This window comes from Barbus barbus (assembly GCF_936440315.1).
Source record: "Barbus barbus genome assembly, chromosome: 1".
In the NCBI taxonomy this organism is placed as follows: domain Eukaryota; kingdom Metazoa; phylum Chordata; class Actinopteri; order Cypriniformes; family Cyprinidae; genus Barbus; species Barbus barbus.
The window spans coordinates 8,716,576-8,737,977 of record NC_136729.1 but is presented as its reverse complement, the minus strand read 5'-3'; the positions used below and the strand labels follow the sequence as shown (position 1 = coordinate 8,737,977).

The 21,402-nt window shown below is 36.1% G+C and overlaps 2 protein-coding genes across 4 annotated transcripts; one reads left to right on the top strand and one right to left on the bottom strand.

The window, feature by feature from the left end:
- The first annotated feature begins 9,111 nt into the window (after positions 1-9,111).
- LOC306872383 (uncharacterized protein) lies at positions 9,112-14,762 on the top strand. The gene is made up of 6 exons (XM_079420908.1): positions 9,112-9,191; positions 9,899-9,957; positions 10,992-11,357; positions 12,104-12,223; positions 12,397-12,487; positions 13,640-14,762. Exons 2-6 carry the CDS (start codon positions 9,918-9,920, stop codon positions 13,986-13,988), a joined length of 966 nt encoding a protein of 321 aa, XP_079277034.1. The 5' UTR covers positions 9,112-9,191; positions 9,899-9,917; the 3' UTR covers positions 13,989-14,762.
- On the bottom strand, positions 14,594-19,978 carry LOC306872392 (ras-like protein family member 12). 3 transcript variants are annotated; one of them, XM_079420919.1, is made up of 6 exons: positions 19,584-19,978; positions 19,365-19,477; positions 18,877-18,933; positions 17,673-17,746; positions 17,312-17,502; positions 14,594-15,413 (listed from the first exon to the last, which is right to left on the bottom strand). In XM_079420919.1, the coding sequence occupies exons 1-6, from the start codon at positions 19,610-19,612 to the stop codon at positions 15,080-15,082; spliced, it is 798 nt and encodes a 265-aa protein (XP_079277045.1). In that variant the 5' UTR covers positions 19,613-19,978; the 3' UTR covers positions 14,594-15,079. The 3 variants fall into 3 exon arrangements, with proteins under 3 accessions (XP_079277045.1, XP_079277046.1, XP_079277044.1); XM_079420920.1 differs by having other exon boundaries at positions 17,673-17,743; positions 19,584-19,798; XM_079420918.1 differs by having other exon boundaries at positions 18,877-18,963; positions 19,584-19,795.
- Positions 19,979-21,402: the final 1,424 nt, after the last annotated feature.

Genomic DNA, 21,402 nt, shown 5'->3' with positions numbered 1-21,402 from the left:
CGTCCCCAATGTCTTGAGATCATGTTCACCGAGTTTGGTGGCAATCGTATGGAAATCCTCAGAGGAGTATATCAAATTCCAGAGCATGCGCTTTTTAAACAGCCCTGAATAGCCGACTTCCTGTTGGGCGGAGCCTAAGACATGCTGCGCGGAAGTTGTTCGGCTCAATGAGTTCTATATGTGTACCGAGTTTCATATGAATACGTGCAAGTATGTGTGAGCTATACATCGTGTTTTCTGACAATTTTCCAGGGGGCGCCGTAGAGCCCCTGTGCCACGCCCGGGTCCCAGCCTCAGCGGCGTCCTAATGGCCGCAGGTTCCAATGTGCGTGCCAATTTTCGAGAGTTTTCGGGCACGTTAAGGCCCCCAAAAGTGCCCGGATGATTGAAATAAAAAAAAAAAAAAAAAAAAAAAAATATAGCTGCGAGCAGCGATGACGGGCCCAAGCCGTCAGCATACGCCACCCCGGTGGCATCGATAAAACGGTGCCCAGCGAGCACAAGCATCACAGTAACCCTCTGGCAGTTTGGTTTTAAGGGATACGGCAATTAAAGGGTTAATCCAAACCATCAACTCTGTGAAACACACACACACAGAACAACATATAAAACTTTAAATTCTGTGAAAATATATTTTTCATTGGTAGTTGATGTTAGTTAATGCATTTACTAATGCTAACAAATGAGAAATTATTATAGTTACCAAAGGTTTTAATGATTTATAAGCTTTTTTTAATGATTTATTTTTCCATTAACTAACATGAATAATTTTTTCTAACACAAATTAATAAAGTAAAAAATATATTGTTAATATTTAATGTTATTTGTGAATTAACCAATGTTAAAAAACAACATTATTTAACTGTTGTTAATTTACATAATTAATAAATATATACCATTTAATGTTTATCAAAATCAATTCCAAAATGTGTTAATATATTATTACATTTTAAAGTTTTATTTTTTGAACATGACTATTTTTCTAATATTAAAAATATTTTGTTCATTGTTAGTTCATTGTAAGTTCATACTATCAATGAAGAATTAACATGCTGTAAAAAATACATTTTTCATTGTTAGTTCATGTTAATTAATGCATTCCCTACTGTTAACAAATGAGACTTAATTATAAAGTGTTATCAAAACCTTTAATGCTTTATAAGCATTTTTTAAGGATTTTATTGAGAAGTTTAAACAGACCCTCTCTCTCTCTCTCTCTCTCTCTCTCCCTCCACACTCACTGAACTCACACAGTCAGTCACCCACCCAGTCACCTACCGCACACATTAGAAGCACAGAGACAGGAGAACTCTGATAAGTTTGAAAATGTTCTCCTCTGTATAGTGTATTGTAAATTCATGGAATTAATAACATATCCTCAGACTGTATTGTTCTGTGTATGTAATTTTTTATGAAGTGTTTTGAAGCTGCTCTTAAAAGATAAAAAAAAAGAAAAGTGTTATTTTTTACTGTGACTTTAATAAATTGCCATTAAATCACCGTTCAAGATATCCTAAATCCGTCCGCAATGTAGTATCTTCAGTATCTTGGAAGCATGTGAAAAAATGTTTGGTGTGAATTGTTGGTTTCTGCTTGGGAGGAGTATGAATTTGTTTACAGCCCGTTTAAAAAAAAAAAAAAACACATAAAAAAAAAAATAGCCGATTTCCTGTTGGTCGTAGCTAATGACTGTAAATTAGAAAGTTGTCCGGATTAATAAGAACAATTTATGTACCGAGTTTGGTGTCTGTAGCTATCATTATATATATATAATCATTAATAATTATATACCATTTAATGTTGATGAATATTAATTCCAAAATGTGTTTATATATTATTACATTTTAAAGTTAATCTTTTGAACATGATTATTTTTCTAACATTAAAAAGATTAATAAATGCTTTAAAAAAAAAAGTTCTTTGTTAGTTCATACTATCATGGAAGAATTAACATGCTGTAAAAATATATTTTTCATTGTTAGTTCACGTTAATTAATGCATTTCCTAATGTTAAGAATTGAGACCTTATTATAAAGTGTTATCAAAATCTTTAATGATTTATAAGCATTTTTTAAAGATTTTAAAAAAACAGACCCTCTCTCTCTCTTTCTCTCTCTCACCCACTGCCTCAATCCACACAGTCACTCACACAGTCACTCACAGCCCACCCCACCCCCACCCCTCACTCAGCTGCAGGCTGACAGGACCTCTCACTCAGAAGCATTATATCAACTCTCTGATAGTTTTTAAATTTTCTTCTCACCATAGTCTATTGTAAATTCATGAAATTAATCACATATCCTCAGACTGTATTGTTCTGTGTATGTAATTTTTTATGAAGTGTTTGGAAGCTGCTCTTAAAAGATAAAAAAAAAAAAGTTTTCTCTTTTTTACTGTAACTTTAATAAATTGCCATTAAATCATCGTTCAAGATATCCTAAATCCGTCCGCAATTTAGCATCTTCAGTATTTTAGCGTCATGAGAAAAAATGTTTGGTGTGATTTACGTGTTTCTGTTTGGAGGAGTATGAATTTGTTTACAGCCCGTTTTTTTAAAAAACCCACATTAAAATAAATATAGCCGACGTCCTGTTGGTCGTAGCTAATGATTGTAAATTAGAAAGTTGTCCGGATTAATAAGAACAATTTATGTACCGAGTTTGGTATCTGTAGCTAAAACTAACCCCCCCATTTTTGACAAAAGGTGGCGCTATAGAGTGCCTCTTCCACGCCCGTTTATGAGCTTTTTCCAGTGTCTAACTATCATTAATACTCATATGTGTGTTGAGTTTCATGACATTCTAAACATGTTATCTGCCTCAAAATCACCAGAAACGAATTTTCAACTTTGACACGTTGCCATGGTAACATAATTTTAGATATCAATATTCCCTTCACAGTTTTACATCGGCCATGTTTTGACATTATTCTGGTGAAGTTTGAAGCAAATCGAGTAAAAAGAAGATGCTGAATTCAAAGCATTTTGAAAACGACACACTTCCTGCAGCCAGTTGGTGGCGCTATAACTTTCAGTCATAATAGTCACATCTATCCGATCGGCATCATACAACGAACAAATCACTGAAGTTTGATCTACATCATACAATGTATGTGGACGTTATTAGGCATTTCCTGGGTCTCATTTTTCGCCATAACTTCATCGCCTCGCCACGGGCAAACCGTTCGACATATCAAAAATATCTTCGCAATTTAGCGTCCCCAATGTCTTGAGATCATGTTCACCGAGTTTGGTGGCAATCGTATGGAAATCCTCAGAGGAGTATATCAAATTCCAGAGCATGCGCTTTTTAAACAGCCCTGAATAGCCGACTTCCTGTTGGGCGGAGCCTAAAACATGCAGCGTGAAAGTTGTTCAGCTCAATGAGTTCTATATGTGTACCGAGTTTCATATGAATACGTGCAAGTATGTGTGAGCTATACATCAAGCTTTCTGACAATTTTGCAGGGGGCGCCGTAGAGCCCCTGTGCCACGCCCGGGTCCCAGCCTCAGCGGCGTCCTAATGGCCGCAGGTTCCAATGTGTGTGCCAATTTTCAAGAGTTTTCGGGCACGTTAAGGCCCCCAAAAGTACCCGGATAGTCGAAATAAAAAATAATAAAAAAAAAAAAAAAAAATAAAAAAAAAAAAAAAAAAAAAATAATAATCCTTAGGGGAACAATAGGGCCCTGCGCCTTACTGGCTTGGGCCCTAAAAATAATAATCCTTAGAAGAACAATAGGGCCCTGCGCCTTACTGGCTTGGGCCCTAAAAAAACAAAACAAGGGATGGAATGGGCTAACAAGGATTGTTGGAATACAGCAGTTTGACATAAAAGTAGATTAGACAGGAGTAGTTATAACCAGCATTGATTGACAGGCTATCATATGTCAAATGTGTACATGGGTAGACTTATGACCTGATTTATGGCTATGTGACCCCCTCTGTCACCCCTGACTGACATGACAGTAGGGTGTGTAAATCAAAAGATCAAAACAGATGTTAGATTTGACTTTTGATGGATTTATGATGTTTTTTTATTTCTCATCTGTGCCATGTTTGTGTTTTAGATCAACACCTTTGGTGGATTGGTGTCTAGACACCAGAGGCCAAAGCTTCTCCCCAATCTGTTTCCAACCGTGATGTAGTCGGTGTCCGATGTAATGTTTTAATATGTTTGTTAACGGGGATGGTTCTTTGTTTTGGCGGGATGAAAGACATCCAGACACGTGTCAAACCACTAAACGGTTCAGTTCTGCTTGATCTATAGGCTAAATGTCGTTAGCTAAGCCATCGCTGTTTTGATTGTTTGCAACAATACTGAAATGCTCTGGCAATACAAATGTACAAATATTACTTGTGCCAATAAAGCACCTAAAAACTGAAACATAATTCACCAAGACCATATTTCTATATGCGTCTGCAAAAGGTGCTATGTCCGGGCATGTTTTTCTTTATCATCTCGATGTGTGTATGCTAACACCTCTGTAGGACTAGTACAACCTAATCTACATATCCTCTATGTGCTTGTGTTAATGGCTTTACAGCATCCACCTCATATAGATGTGCACAGAATCATGCTTTAGTTCAGTATTTATAAAGCACAATAAAAAATCAATGGTTGACCATTGTGCTAAACAATATTGTTTAAATAAAATCAAAGTGCATAGCATGTTATGACAAGACAAACAAATAAACATTTTAAATATGCCCTGCTTTAGACAATGAACACACGTAATGGTTTTTATACTGTACAATACACATAAACCTACCCCTTACAGAAAACTTTAGGTTCTGAAAACTACATTCTGTATCATTTATAAGCTTGTTTCCTCATGGGGACACAAAAAAAATGTCCTTACAAGGACAAGGGTTTTGGATATTGCCATCTTTATCCCCATAACGTAGGGTATACCCGAGCCACTCACACACAAATCTGAGTATGCTAAATTTTAAATATGAGCAAAATTGTATATGTTGTGTTTACTTTTTTGTTGTTATTTAAGAAATGTTTTCATTTTAATCTAGCCTGTAGATATACGTGTACTGTTAAAGAACAAATAAACTTCCCAGTAAAATAATTACACCTACAGTTTTAAACACATTGTGTATCACTAAAGCAAATCATGCTGTCTATTGTCTTTAAATGAAACTTTAGTTTTATTCTTTATTTTCTTTAAAATAGCCTGATGCTAATGATGCTTTTCTCACATGGGTAGAAAACTCTTTGGATGCGTTTGTGACAAACACATAATTTTTTACTTCAGAAAAGTTTTTGAAATGTATGACTGAACTTTTCTCATTTGACAGACCTACGTTTCAAATGAGTTATTTACCCGTGGTGTTTAACAGCTACATGTTGTTTTCTAATGCTCATGAAACCTTTATTGGTGTAAATTTCTCACCTAGAATACAAAACTTGTACATTTGGACTATTTGACTCTTTTGTAGGTATCATGTCATTTAAAATGTTTTACTAAAAGATTAAAGCGCAGGCATCTGTGTTTTCAGCATGAAAGAAACGTACAAGGATGCTTCAACTATTACCGTTATTTCTTTTCGACCCTAATAAAGTGGTAATGAATTTTCTACGGGAAGTGATACAATGTACAGTTCTCATACTATGCGTTACGGGGCTGGCGAAACGTGAGACGTGCGGATCCATATGCAAAGCTTTATTAAAAAACATGGTCAGAAAACAGGCAGGGTCAGAGATCGGCAAACAGGTATGGCAAGGGCAAGACAGAGCAATCCGTGGAGCAAGCGTGGGTCGACGATCAGCGAACAGTATCCAAAGGGGCAAGGCAGAGAGATAATTCAGAGACGAGAGCAATAATCCAAACGGGGAGCGAACAGAGTCCAAACGGCAAGGCAAAGGGGTAAATCCAGGAAACTCAGGCAGGGTCAGACACGGCAAGATAAACAAGGCAAGGCAAGACAAGACAAGACAAGACAAGACAAGACTAAGACTAAGACTAAGACTAAGACTCTGTAAAGTAGCTATCGCTTGGGGAGTGATAAATGCTAAACGATACTCGGCCCCGAGCAAGAGGAAGTCCCAGGCTTAAATACAGTGATACTGATTGAGAAATGGTGATCAGGTGTGGGCGAAATAGTGAACAGCTGTGAATGTCGTCAGTGCAAAGGATTATGGGAAATTGAGTCCAATGTGTTGCGAGTGAAAAAGTCATAGTGGTGAACGGGTGACCTCTAGTGGTGGTTAATCGGGAGAGCATGGACCAGATTCGTGACACTATGTGTGTAAATAGCTGTGCTAAAACATTTATGAGTATTTTTGCATGCCAACAGATTTTGTTAGGGATGTGTCGCATCTAAGAATCACAATCTTTGGTAAATGACATTTTTCTTACACTAGTTTTAGTCATATTATCAAGATTTCAGATGGCTGTTCACAATTTGTTTGTTGGACTGTGTATGTTTTTAGGTCAAGACTGCTCTTTGTGAGCTGTCATCATAATAGGTATAAATGAAAATTAAGAAATCAAGTACCAGTCTTTACTCTTTGAGATATTTCTTTTAGTGCAACTTTGTGTCTGTCCACGATGTGCAAACACATGAAGCATCAACATGAAAATTAAGTCTTGCTGTTTTACCCTTAAAACTATTACAACTGAAACAAATCAAACTATTGCACTGAAAGCTGCACATTCGTTTAATTTTGAGCATGTTAAAAGTCGATATATATCTATGGTGCCTCACAGAACCAAAGGCCTGACTCGTGAGAGTGGAGGGCTGCTTCCAGGTAGTAGGGGTCAGAGGCCAGGGAATCTGGGTAAAGGACAGGACAGGGCAAAACACGATAACAAACAAGACAAGACTCAAGGCAACACAACGACACAAGACAGACAAAAAATCTAAATCAAAAGAGAAAACAAAACTAGATAAGAATGCACAATAAAAAAAAAAAACAAGAACTAGACAGAACTAGAGAAAATAAAAAGGAACCGAGGATATAAAATGTCAAGATAAGAGATCAAAAAATCACTTGCGCAAGATCAAAGGATATCTTTAGGACCAAGAAACAGGTAAACACCAAAACGAACCAGCCCAAACACAAGGGAAAGGAACACTTGGCCGTTTCTCAATATGCGTACTTGTCTGTACTTGTGTTCTTGTGGACTTGTGAAACGTCATCAGTCGCTGCCCAAGTACTGTTCCAATTCAAAGTTCACATCTAGCCAAGTCCAGTTCAAATCCCCGGATGTGTTCTTGATCCGCCCCTTTTACCGAGGATGCATCGAGAGGTGACTTGTGCGGACTTGATACGGGCCATAACCCAGAATTCAGTTCGTCCTCCCGTCCTCGAGAGTTCGTTCTTCTGAGTCGAACTTGGCAAGTCCAAACTCGAAAGGACGGAAGTCCAGACTCTGCGAACTTGGTATTAAGAAACGGCCATTATAAAGCACACGTGGATCAGCTGAACACAATCAAGCAAACGAGGACTAGACTAGGACTAAACAAGGGGGCGTGACCATGGGAAACAGGGAGGTTGGACAAGAGGAGCATGTGGCAAACACAAACACAGACAGAGCCATGTGCTCAGACACAAAACAAACAAAGAAACATTGAACAGGCACAAGACAGACAAGACTGTCAGGGTAGGATCCTGACACTTTTTATTATTTTGACAAACCTCCATTTGAAATTATTTCCCTTGAGGTATTTGTCCACTGAATCGTTTTCAACACGACGACATTAAACATTAAAGAATGTTATCAGTCACTATCGCCATCTTCTGTGAGTCAAATAAAACAACATCTCTGGTGTAGCTACGTAAGGATCTACAATGTGTGCATGCGCTAAACATCTTGTTTCTCCACTTCTGTCATATTTATTTGATGTAATGCAAGCATATTTTGAGAACTATGATGTTCCACGCTTTTGTAAAGGTTATAGAAAAAATTCAAACATAATCTTTACATAGGAATTATCTTTGGGCAAAAAAAACAAAAAAACAAATTGATTAAAAATCATTGAATTACGAAATGCAAAGTGCATACATCATTTAAGATGAATTGCTGTAATGCATACAGAATACAGAAATCCTCCTCTTGATCTAGTGTGACTATTGCTTTTACACTCACAACTGAAACATATCTAACCATTGTGCTCAAAGCTAAACATTCAGTAAAGTTTCAGGTTGTACACAGTCCTGAAAAGGCTACAGACACAAAATATCAAGGAATTTGTTTGTGCTCCCTATGTAACTCAAGAGTCCAAGTCACTAAGAAAATGATCATATAAATACAGAAAACCATAACATTATACTACATTCCCTTTGAAAAGGTTATAGACATAGTCGTTTATACAGGAAATATGTTTGCACAACAGAAATATGTCTACTATTACACATTATTATATCTATTTACTATTCATGTATTTTTTTCTTTGTAGTGTCCTCGTTTTAAAGAAACATTTTAACACTTTAAGCATGATACCAGTGTCATCATTTAATAATTTTTCTTCATAAAAATGGCTAGTAGCCTCCAAAGTAGGAATTATATAGTTATAATTATAAGGAATACATTCTCAGTATTGTGATACTGCAATAACAAGTGTTCTTTATCACTTCACCTCTGCAACAATGAAAGTGACGTCTAGTTCATTCACCTCTAGCGGCTCCAAGCACTTGCTATAAGGAAATAAAACCCACCTCTCTGCCTGCACAAGCAAACATACACACATGTGACAGGTTCTTGACCGACGGGTCAGTGACTGTGTCCCTCTCATCAGTATTCTGCTGCACTAACATGACAAGGCTGGAGAAAAAAACGGCCTTACAGAACATAGCCAAAATAAAAGTCATTGTAGACACTGTTTATGAATGGCTATTTCATTTATTGCCTGTATTCATCTCAAGATAGCCTAGTTCTTTAATATACTGTATTTCCTGGATAGCCTATTACAGCACAAGATCTGTACAAAAGAAACTATAAACGTACATATAAAAATTAAAATTAAAAGTAAAGAATATGAACTCATTCCCTCATCTTCTGAAACCTTCCCGTCTTGAGTTCATAAAGACATCACTGCACTGTAAAAAGGAAAGGAATTACATGAGCGTATCTCCTCCCATTTGAACTTTGGAAACTCTGCTGTGGTAAAGCGTTCCCAACATGTGTAGTCATTCTTTCTCTTCTACACCACGTCTGCCACTCAAACTGTGCTCTTCAGGTGAGTTTAATTCATACATGTGCGCTTTAATAAGCATCCGTATGGATCATACAGAAGCTCTGCGATCTTAGTATGCCATTGGGTTATTCTTATGATAAGAAATGCTGATAAGAATTATTGTATGGCATCTCATCATTTTTGGTGCAATAATGCTTATTTTGAAATAACACTGTACTGTTACATTGTTATGACTTTTAATTGTTTAATACACTGTAAAATATTTCCACCTACTTCATCTTTAACTTCAGTTCAGTTGATTTTTAAGTAGAATCAAATTGGCTGTACAAGTCATTTCAGCTTAAATAAAAAAGTCTTAATCTTGTACTTTACTTTTGTAGGGAAGAGTACTTTACTTTTTTACTTAAATTACAGTAATTAATAACACCTAACACTGATATGGATAAAAATGCCAATAACAACAAAAAAAGAAAAAAAACAGTGGTTAGGTGGTAAAAAGCAAAAATTTAGTAACATTGAGGTGGGTGGAATTCGACATCTGGTTTTTGTCAAGACATGCTATCTCATTCTCTCATTAGGAAAGGTTATTGCAGCATTGCATCTTTAGTCAAGCTGACATGTTCAAACATTGCATGTGTGGGGGAGAAATTCTCAGAAATGAAAACACAAGGCTAATGAAACTTGATATGTTATTTTTTAAGTGTGTGTGGAAGTATTAACACCTCAAACTGTCTCTTGTGTTTAAGCAGACTCTGTATTACAGGAGCGATGCTGCTGTTATGGATAGCATTATCTCTCACATGCCCTGGTATAGTACACTCTTAACCTCATAAAATTAACTCAGTGAATCTAATGATAGGAGAATAAATCCTGGCAAGAACATGTGCATGGATGTGCTTCCCAAAAGCTTTACATAAGTACACTCTCAGAAAAACTGAATAATTCTATCAGTAGAATGGTACCCTTTCAAAAGTTACTAAAAGGTACACTTTAGGTATAATATGTACTTTTAAAGTACTAATATGAACCACTTAGGAGTGAATAAGTTATAAATATATAACTTTTCAACTCTTGTGCCTTACTGCCCTGGTGACAAATTTGGATCTTTTTTTTGCCTGAAAGTATAGATCATTGAGACTATTTTATTTGCCAATGGTTTCTATCATTTAAGCTTAAAATGCTTTTTGGAAATTTATAATATGATAAAATTATACCGTCCGATTTTTCAAAGTATGACATTACTTCCATGACAATTAAGAACAATTTTAAGCAAAAATAAAGTACTACAATAAAAATAATTTAATGATGACTACCATATTGTGTAAAATGGAAATTGCCACAAAAAGGTCTATATTAAACATTATAGCATGGACTTTGTGCTTAACTGTAATGCGTTTGATTTGAATTTAATGAGAATTACCATTGTGAAAAATGAGAATTACTTTATTTTTTAAAACAAAGCTGTCATTAAAATAATGTCACAGTGCAATGGTCATATAAAACAGGCTTAATTTACTTGAAGCTAAATATTATTTCAAATTACTCTCATTTAATATAGAGGTGAAATGTGACCTGAATATGTTTTGTAAGATTCACCCATCTACAGATCATACAATCTTACAAAAATCAATTAATCAATAAATCACTATGGTTGAATTATAGACCAAATGCAAGACAAAATTCCCATTCATTCTCTTTTTCTAATTTGTGGGATGTAAACACAATGTTTCACGGGTATCATCTGGCTTTAAATGATGATATTATAAAATTAATTATATAAAGATAAAATATACAAAATGTTGTATATTTTGTACCCCCCCCCCCCCCCCCCCCCCCCAAAAGGCGCAATCGGCTTTATGATCCACAGCGTGCAGGAAGGTCTGTGTCTGGAGGACTCATCTGGAGGAGTTGTTGAGTTAAGGACATGCAGTCTGGACTCAGTCCTGCAGCAGTGGAAGTGGACAGATCACTGGATCCTAGTAAACACAGGCACCCTGAGGTGTCTCTCGGCTGTCCACACTGACCCAGTCCAGACTATTGCTTGTGATTCTCGTGAACACATCAAATGGCAGTGCAAAGATCAACAGCTCATCAGTCTGCAAAACTCTCTGGCATTGAGCACTGAGAGAGGAAAACTCAGACTGAACACGGGTGAACACGACACCTGGAAATCTCTGGATGCGGGCGACATCTGCCAGAATAAACTGAGTGAGTAGAGGCCAAAAACAACTCATTTGAATTACTATTTATTTCATTAATTATTTCAATTATGTGTCTGAATTGTCATGTTCATTTTATATTGACTATATTTATTTGATCATTTATTTTACTATTGAAAATAAATGGTTTTCTAATGTTCTATTTTAAAATATATTAAAATTATTCTAAAATGCTTTATTTCTGGTCGAGAATCATCTTTGATGAATAGAAACAAAAATCTTTTGTAACATTATTAATGTCTTTACTTTTGATCAATGTAATGCATATTTACTGAGTAAAAGTATTAATTTATACAAATATCACTGACCCTAAATCAATCAGTCTATCTATCTATCTATCTATCTATCTATCTATCTATCTATCTATCTATCTATCTATCTATCTATCTATCTATCTATCTATCTATCTATCTATCTATCTATCTATCTATCTATCTATCTATCTATCTATCTATCTATCTGCCATTCCATCCATCTATCTATCTATCTATCTATCTATCTATCTATCTATCTATCTATCTATCTATCTATCTATCTATCTATCTATCTATCTATCTATCTATCTATCTATCTATCTATCTATCTATCTATCTATCTATCTATCTATCTATCTATCTATCTATCTATCTATCTATTTATCTATCTATCTGAAAAGAAACTCCACTCACCTTCTTCACTTCGCCTCTACATGGTATGATGCTATTATATATATCTCATCTTCATTGATTCTCACAGGATCCAGAAGAGAAAGTGATTTAGAGGATGATGAGGTCGACTTTGCTGAAGGGCCACCTAAACAAAGAATGACAGAGGCGCAGATGAAGTTTTTACAGTGGTATTACCGCACAGAGGACCGTGAGTGTGGCAAGCTTGTATTTACTGTGATGTCTTATTTGTCACGTTTACATAATTTAATTTCACGATAAACAAAATGGCCTGAATGACTTGGATGTTGCTGTGTGAGAAAGTATGTACTTGCATCACACTAATACTCACAAACGGTTCAATGCCGTTCTTTTGTTTAACAGCAACATCGTGGAAGTTTGGCATGCTGGCATTTGCTTTTTTTGGTCTTCTGATTGGTGCTATGCTGTTGGTCATGGGCATGATGGCTAATAGGTTAGTGGCACACATGAATAACACCAATGGGTAAATACAAAATAACTTCAGTTACCGAAGGGGAGTTTTATAGTAAAATAATACATAAGTGAAGATATATACACAAAAAAATCTTCTTTGTAGTTCTTTGCAGCACATTATGTAGGTTCAGAAGAGCACGTCTTCAAACATACTTATATACAATTCTCTGCCATTTTCAGCTGAAATGAGCACTGGAGGCATTAAAACACCACCAGCAACAATGCAAAAATCATTCTTGCATCGGGTTTTCAGGTCAAAACATTTTTACCCTAGTGCATAATGTGTAAACTAAAACATTTTGATGTTTACATCTCCAACTGCATTTGTATGGCTTATGTAGTAAACTTGCTTGGTAGCTCACCTGGTACTTTTGCTGTGCAGTGATACACGGTTTGACAAAAGTGCTCAAATCAAATTTAATCTCACTATCTGTTAGGTTTAAGTGTAAAGCTTAGTTAGCATAAGTACATTATTTTCAAACATGCATTAGCCTAGCGACACTCATCAGGCATTTGATTTCCGAACTGGATTAACCAACATAATGTTGCTAATCTGGGCACAGTCACATTTATCTGTTTCGGAGAAAACTGAACACACTAGCGCCACTCATTAGATATTTCAGTTTGAAACAAAAGCGAAACGTGCAAGACGATACATAATATTCTTTGCAAAAATGTTGCCACCAGCACATATTTTTTTATTATAGGTTCTTCAGATGGGTGTGCTGGTTTCTGGGTTATTTATAGCACCAACACACATTTCAGAAGACGAAATACAAAAACACATTGAGATGTGAAACCTTTTTAGTTCTAACTTGAAACTTTGTTTTTTAAAGTGCTACTCCTAAAATATCAGTTAATACATTATTTCTACTAGAGATCTCAAAAGTGTTTCAAATTTTGATCTTTTGCAAGTAAATCTGCCAAGATACCATGCATTCGTCTCATTTGTGTTTTTATTAATCCTAAAACATTTTATACAAATATACTAAATAGCAAATCCCAGCTGCTTAATTTTTTACATTTATTTATGTACTATACTGTATATGTGTGTGTGTGTGTGTATATATATATGTTTTATTTTTTGAGATGGTATATTCTTACATAATTTCCATTTCCACTTCCCCTACAGGAACAGGAAGCAAATAGCCAAATACAAAGCAGCCTCAAAAGTCACAGTGGTGAAACCTGAAATGGAGGAACTGCAGGCCATTGCCACTGATAAGGTCACAGAGGTCAAGGAGGAGAAAACCCATTTCACCCCATCTGAACACATCACTACAAACAACAGCCATATGGATTGTGAAGAGCCTTCATATGACAGCAAAGCCTCAGAGGGACTGAAGCCCGGAGAAATTGTGGTGACCTGGAAGGACGGGAATGTGTCTACTCTGTATCCTGAACCTGCAGAGGAAGGACAAGGGGAAGAGGACGTCCACTACACAGATGTGGAGACTGTCCCAAAACTCCCCCCCAAGTAATAGCTTCATCTGAGGCAATTGCATTTTAATGTAGTCCTGTTTTTGTTTTTTTCGATAGAAATTTATTTTACATTTATACTGGCAGCCAAAAGTTATTCATTAATTTTTAAATATTTTTGAAAGAAATTATATAGCAAATAGTTATTTTAAATGCTGATAATGTTACTGTTGTGCTGTATTTTGATCAAATAAATGCTCTCTTGGTGAACATTAGAGATTTCTTTCAAAAACATTAACAAATCTTGTGGCTGCCACACTTGGGTTTCCCTAGTCCAACATATATGCTTGCTTATAGCCTTGGGTCAACCAACCATTTTTGTGATTATATGATATATTTACACATATATTCATTTCGAGTTTTATAGTTTGTGTTTCAAAAGGTAAGTTTTACTATATGTTATATAAAAAACTTTTTATGTAAAAGTGCATCAAAATTGGTCATGAACTAACTTTTTTCTAAACCATACAGCAATAGTGTACCATACAAAGTTATGAGGATTAAATCAAATATTTAATCTTCATATTTTTCTCTTTATGCTTCCCACACGAAGCACTGTAAATGATTCTCTTCTCTCTCACTCGATGTGATGCAATACAATAAACTTGGTCATTTCAATATTTAATCAATAATAACATTACTTTTTACAGTTTTACAAGAACAAATAAAGATAAAGGTGATTATTTTGTCCTGAAACTTTCTTTGGTATTCTGTGCATGATTCGGTTTTGTGCTTTGATGTGTATAAAAATAAAAAGTGAAAAGATTAAATGCCCCACATCAATTCTCTGAAATTAATACATTAAGTGGAAATTGGTTTTTATCACAACAAAATACAAGTATAATTCTGGTGCAAAAAAACAGTGAAACAAACAAACAAAAAAAATCATAAATGCCAACAAAGACATTTATTTGCACTCTGATATATTTAGCACACTGTCCATTCTCATAAAGTTACCGCTTTCTCAAGTTTGTGAGAGACATTGTAATCCTTCAGGTCCTGTTAGTTTTAATGCTAAATGAGCTGATAAGACATTTAAACAAGCATTCCTCCTTGCAGATTCTCTAAAGTATCAAAAGAGGGCGTCCTTGCATCAGAAGATCTTGAAGCCCTTGAGCAGTGTAAGCGTAGGGGCTCTGCGTTTGCTCTGAGCTCTCGAGGATTTAACCGTAACCAGCTTTGCGGTGGCTGGGGTGGGCAGCTCTTTATAGCAGGTGGTGAGTGGAGGGGCGGAGGACAGGCTGATGGCAGACTTGTCGTCGCTGATGAAGAGCGGACGGATACTCCTCTCTGTCTCTCTCCTCACTTCCCGAACGGCTTCGTGAAAGATGTGCTGAACGGACAGGAAGTCCAAACAGGCGGAAACTTCAAAGAACAGGCAGCTGAACCGCAAGGCCAGAGCTGCACCATCTGCCTTGCTCACCTGTCTAAAAAAGATGCATTTTAAAATGTTTAACAAACACATTATGAAAGAATGTTTCATTCACTTTCCTTGCATAAAATGCAACTCTTTACTAAAATTAAAAAATAATTATGAAAAATAATGTATGCTAATAATATATAATAAAAATCCTGGAAAAAAGTATCACGGGTTCCACAAAAATATATCAGTTTTCAACACTGGTAATAATCAGAAATGTTTATGGAGCAGCAAATCAGTATATTAAAATGATTTCTGAAGGATCATGTGAAGACTGGAGTAATGATGCTGAAAATTCACCTTTGCATCACAGGAGTACATTACATTTTAAAATATATTGAGATAGAAATCAGTTATTTCAGATTGTAATAATATTTCTCAACATTAATGCTTTTATTGTATTTTTAATAAAATAAATGCAGCCTTGGTGATCATAAGAGACTTCTTTTAGAAACCTTTAAAAAAAGCTTACCGACCCCAAATGTTTGAAGGATACTGTGCATAGAGTAAATACTAAATGTAATAATGGATAAAAACAAAACAAACCAAATAAAAAGTGCATATGATAACTACATCCTTACGCAAAATTGCACAATAAAAAGTTAAAAGAAACCCTCTAATGTAATAGGAATGGCACAGCAGACAAAAACTGGGGATGAGCAGTTAAAGCTTTTATTTAAAGCGCAGCTGGCAAAGAAGCCCACATAATTCTGCGGTTACATAAATAGATTTGATTGAGTCCAGCTGTATTATGGTCATTTCAAGTATGATACTGCATAAATCATGCACTGTGAAAATATAAAGGCGATAAATGGTTATTTCCTGGTCTAATCAAATCCTTACTTAAACATTTAAGGGTCATGAAAAACTGAAATCGAAATAACTTGCGGTGGTACTGAGTATAATTGTTGTAATTATAGCCAGTCACAAGTCATACGTTCTTCCAGTTAAACTAACAAAAGGACATTCATACAACTATGTAAATGCACTATTTCCTGCTCTGCTTGGTTAGTGTTTTGACTAGCACACACTCTGTTTAAGATTCACACAAAGGAAAAGTTCACCCAAAAATGAACACTTGCTGTAGATGAGTTTGTTTCTTCATCTGAACAGATTTAGCATTACATCACTTCCTCACCAATGGATCCTCTGCAGTGAATGGGTGCCGTCAGAATGAGAGTCCAAACATCTGATAAAAACATCACAATAATCCACAAGCAATCTACATGACTTCAGGCAAGTGAAGAACTGCATGTTTATAATAAACAAACCCATCATTAAGACATTTTAACTTAAAACTAGGGTAGCAAAAAGTTGGAAAATTTCCAGTAAATTTCGGAAACTTTCTGGGATTTTTGGAAAGTTTCCGGAAATTTACCGGATATTTTCCACACCTTTGCAACCCTACTTCAAACCATTGTTTTCGGCTAAAATATGAGCCCTATATCTTTAATATTGCTTTCTCCAGAGAAAAAGTTGTCTCATCTGAATCAGGAGGGAAATATGCACCGTTTGTTAGTGAAAATAATCTAAAACAGTTCTAAACAAATATATCAGTGGATTTCGATGTGAGAGCACAATGGGGGATGGACTTTTTCCACTGGAGGAAGCAATATTATGGACAGTATTTTGGCCAGAGGCGATGGTTTAAAGTTATAACAGCCTGATGATTGATTTGTTTCTTACAAACATGCAGCTTTTCAATTCACACAACATTAATTGATGGATTGGAGAGTTGTGGATTACTTGTGATGTTTTTATCAGCTGTTTGGACTCTCATTCTAACGGCACCCATTCACTGCACATTAGTACATAATGAGTACATTTTCAGAAAATTTTCATTTTTTAATGCATGTTATAATAGCAAAGTTTACTGAAATGTAACAGAAAGGATGTTTAATTCACCTGTATCTCTCCATGTCAACCTTGTTTCCTAAAAGAATGACAGGAGCTTCTGGCTGTAGGCCTTTTGAGTACAGAGTCACAGTCTCCAAGTACTGCTGGCAGGCCTCAAAGCTGTTTCGGTTGTCAATGCTGTAGACAATGATGAAGGCATTGGCCCATCCTAAATAGCGCTCACAGTTGACTGGTCCATCCTGATTTAAATAAAGACAGATTTGCTTTGCATACCGTAAAGCTGCCAAGGTTATGCAACAAACTTCCATTATGAGAAAGTAAAACATCAACCATTATGAAAAGATCAAATGTGAGGTGTCAATCTGCGTAAAGAAGAATATTATTAAAAGAGACATACGGACATCATTACCTGATCAGCTGTGTCCATCACTTTAACCAGAACTGGCTGCTGGTCTACAACGTCTTCTGAAGAGTAGGTATCTTCTGAAAATTAAATATGTAAAAAAAGATACTGCATGTCTTTTTTAAACTAACTGGCATTCACAGAAACGTTCAAATACTGCGGTCCAGCTCGAGTTACATGACAGTTGCATAATGTGTTTTGTCTTCAGATGAAGTCTCTCTTTTCATTCCGTTCTTCGCTAATAAAAGATGACATTTCAGTTCCTGACATCCATGTGCGTTAATTTATTTTATATAATGATTTCATAAAAGAATCACATTTGAACAAAATGTGAAAATGTGATACAACTACAAAGGACGAAACTGAAAAAAGAAATATATGGTGCATTGGAAAAAGACTTTTAAGACAAAGTTTTAAAGTGGTTTGGCAAAGACAAAGTCAAAAGTCAAACTTTTTATTTTAGTAAGGTAAAAGCTGTGAGTATAAGCCTCAGCTTTTCATCTTCTGCCAAGGAAAAAACATGAAAATTAGGACTTATGTCTCCAAGTAAAATCCTTTTAAGTTTTAAAGCCACCCATCTATGGATCGGAGTCGCCCTTTGTTACGTCTGTATGAAACTAAACAGCCCTGAAGTTAAAGTAAAAAGTAAGTAAAGTCGTGACGTATTGTCAAGTATGGTGACCCATACTCGAAATTGGTGCTCTGCGTTTAACCCATCCAAGTGCACACACACAGCAGTGAGTAGTGAACAAATGCACACACACACACACACACACCCGGAGCAGTGGGCAGCCATGCTGCAGCGCCCGGGGAGCAGTTGGGGGTTCGGTGCCTTGCTCAAGGGCTCCTCAGTCGTGGTATTGAGGGTGGAGAGAGCGCTGGACATTCACTCTGCCGGCCGGGGACATTCGAGTCCCCTGCCGGCCGGGGACTCGAACCCGCAACCTTTCGATTACGAGTCCGACTCGCTAACCATTAGGCCAGGACTTCCCCGCTGCAGTAACGCTGCAGTAAGGTAAAAAATAATCTGTTTGATTGATGTTTTATTTTAAGATCAGGACCATAATCACCATAGACATTGAGGAGAACACGTCTCCTATATCCAGATGTTCAGTCCCTCATCATTAGCTTTTGTTAAACTTTTATTTTCAAACTCCTTTCAATATTTGGTTACATCCTTGGTGGCAACAGTAAAGGCTGGGAAACTCACCAAGGTTTGGGTCATATTCACTGATGAAGCGCTTCGTGAGGAATTTCACTGTAAGTGCTGTGGGGGACAGACAAACTTCCTGCAAATCTAAGCTTGGAAATATTTACAATTACATAACAGAGCATGCCAACAGGATAATGGGAAATATTTTGCATTTTTTAACGCATTTTTCTTAAAAACAAAACTCATTATGGGGAAAAGTTTTCCCTCTTGGTAAACAAACTAATAGCATTAACATATAATAGCATAACATTCATTAATAAAATCACTATCTACATTATGCAATGCTTAACAGAAACAATTGTTCGGATACAATCGAATATGAATACACATAGGAAAATACATATTCAAAATGATTTACAATGCATTCAAGGCACATTTTGTCAGTGTTTCACCCAAAATTAAATGCACTACATACATCAAGACAATGTCATGACCAATGTACAATAATTAAACTATGTTTGTTATTATGAACATGGTAGTCATACCTGACTTTCCAGATCCCATAGCTCCCAAAATCACTATGTTACACTCCGAGGGCTCATGCTCAGGAACTGTGACAATGTTGCAAGCTCGTGCTTTCCCAAACATCAGAGACATCCTGAAGACGAAGATGAGATAGAGGAATGAACACATGAGGAAGCAGATCCGAATCGAACATCCCATTAGACACAGTGCAAGTGTACTTTGATCTTCTGAGTTCATACCTGGATGATGCTGATGCACGATTTCTCATCAGAGCTCTCTGCAAAACAGCTGGATCGCATTATACTTCAGTACATACGACATGTCCACACCCACAGAAGACTCAGATGCAAGTTTGTCCGTGATTGCTTGACTGTTTTCTTATTCAGGGCAGTAGAAGTCGCTTGTGTTCGGAGAGGGGAACGAACAGTGAAATGCTGGGAAGTTCTGGTTCGGTGGGCTGGAGCTGGAGCTGGAGCACATGATGGACTCAATCTATCCACTGGATCCGCCTCCCATGATCATAAAAATAAACTTCAAAGCCCATACTTTAAAAGAATTCTTTTTAAAAGCGTGTGTATTAAATCAACCCCCCTCCCTTTATCATGTTCAATGACCTTTGAGAGGATTTTGCTACAGGAAATTGTTGGGGAAACTTTTAGTTGACGCTTGTCTCGCTCAATAACCTCTAGCAGTAACCTAACGACTTAAAGGCGTTTTAAACAAAACACTAAAACATATTTGTAATGTTTTCAATTAAGTGATATATCAGACCAGACGTGATAATCAATAATGTTTGGCATCACAGATTTTTCCCTGTGGATTTTTTAAACCTCATTGAACAGCAAATAAACATTCCAAAAATAAGTTGTTCCAAATAAGATTCTTTCTTCTGTTGGACACACACACACACAAATATATTTTGATGTTGGTTACCAAACAGTTGGCCTTCCATGGTTTGTTTCTATTCTAAAATATATAAAAGCAATTCTAACAAATCCCTGCTGAAAAAAACAACAATAGAAACCATCACAGAAAATTCTAATGGTTTCCACTACAAATACCATTACAAACATTACAAACCATCAACTTTTAACCATTAAAACCATTGGTAACACTTTATTTCGATAGTCCACTTTAGACATTCTACTAACAGTAAGTAATTTTGTAACTACATGTCAACTAGCAGTCATTAGAGTATTAGTAGACTGTCTGCTTAACACTTTATTTTGATGGGTCCACAACATACAACATACTGACTATTAGAAACTTTGCAAGTATATGTCAACTTATTCTACTACCCCTCAACCTACCCTACTGAGAGTTAGTAGACATGTAGTTGCAAATTAATGAGAATTAGTTGACATGCAGTTGACATGTAGTTATAAAGCTACTTATAGTTAGTAGAATGTCTAAAGTGGACTATCAAAATAAAGTGTAACCAAACCATTAAAAATGGTTTTCTGTAGTGTGTTTTGGGACATATTTCATTAGGATTTATTGGTTTTAACAAGCCATCAATAGAAGGCGACCAATTACCAGTAGAGACCCACAGGTGCCCAAGTCCCATTATAACCAGTAAAACCATTACAAATTTTGTAATGGCTTCTATTTTTTTTTTTTTTTTTAAATAAACGTAAGGGGAGTTAATCAATATCGCAAGTATTTAAGAGACTTTTAGATTTTTAATGAGTTTAAATGAGTGACTCATAGGCCCTATTATGCATTGTACGACATGGCCTATTTACAGTGGCATTTCTATAATATGTGGGCTTATGCTCTGTAAAAGTCAGAGAAACAGTTATCTAACTCAAAGATTATATATCATTTGGAGACAATATAGTCAAGATAACAATTAAACAGTCTACTGTCTGCAATCTAATCAACTATGCTTTTGAAGGCATCCCCCACTTCCAATAGGAGTATACTAAGTCTTTTTATTTGCATTCAGATTTTATTTTGAGCAGTCACATGTTCACCCGGAATGCTGACCCACAACAAAGACTGACCCTTACAGGCATACCATTGTTACAGCTTTAGGCATTTCACCTGTTCATCAAA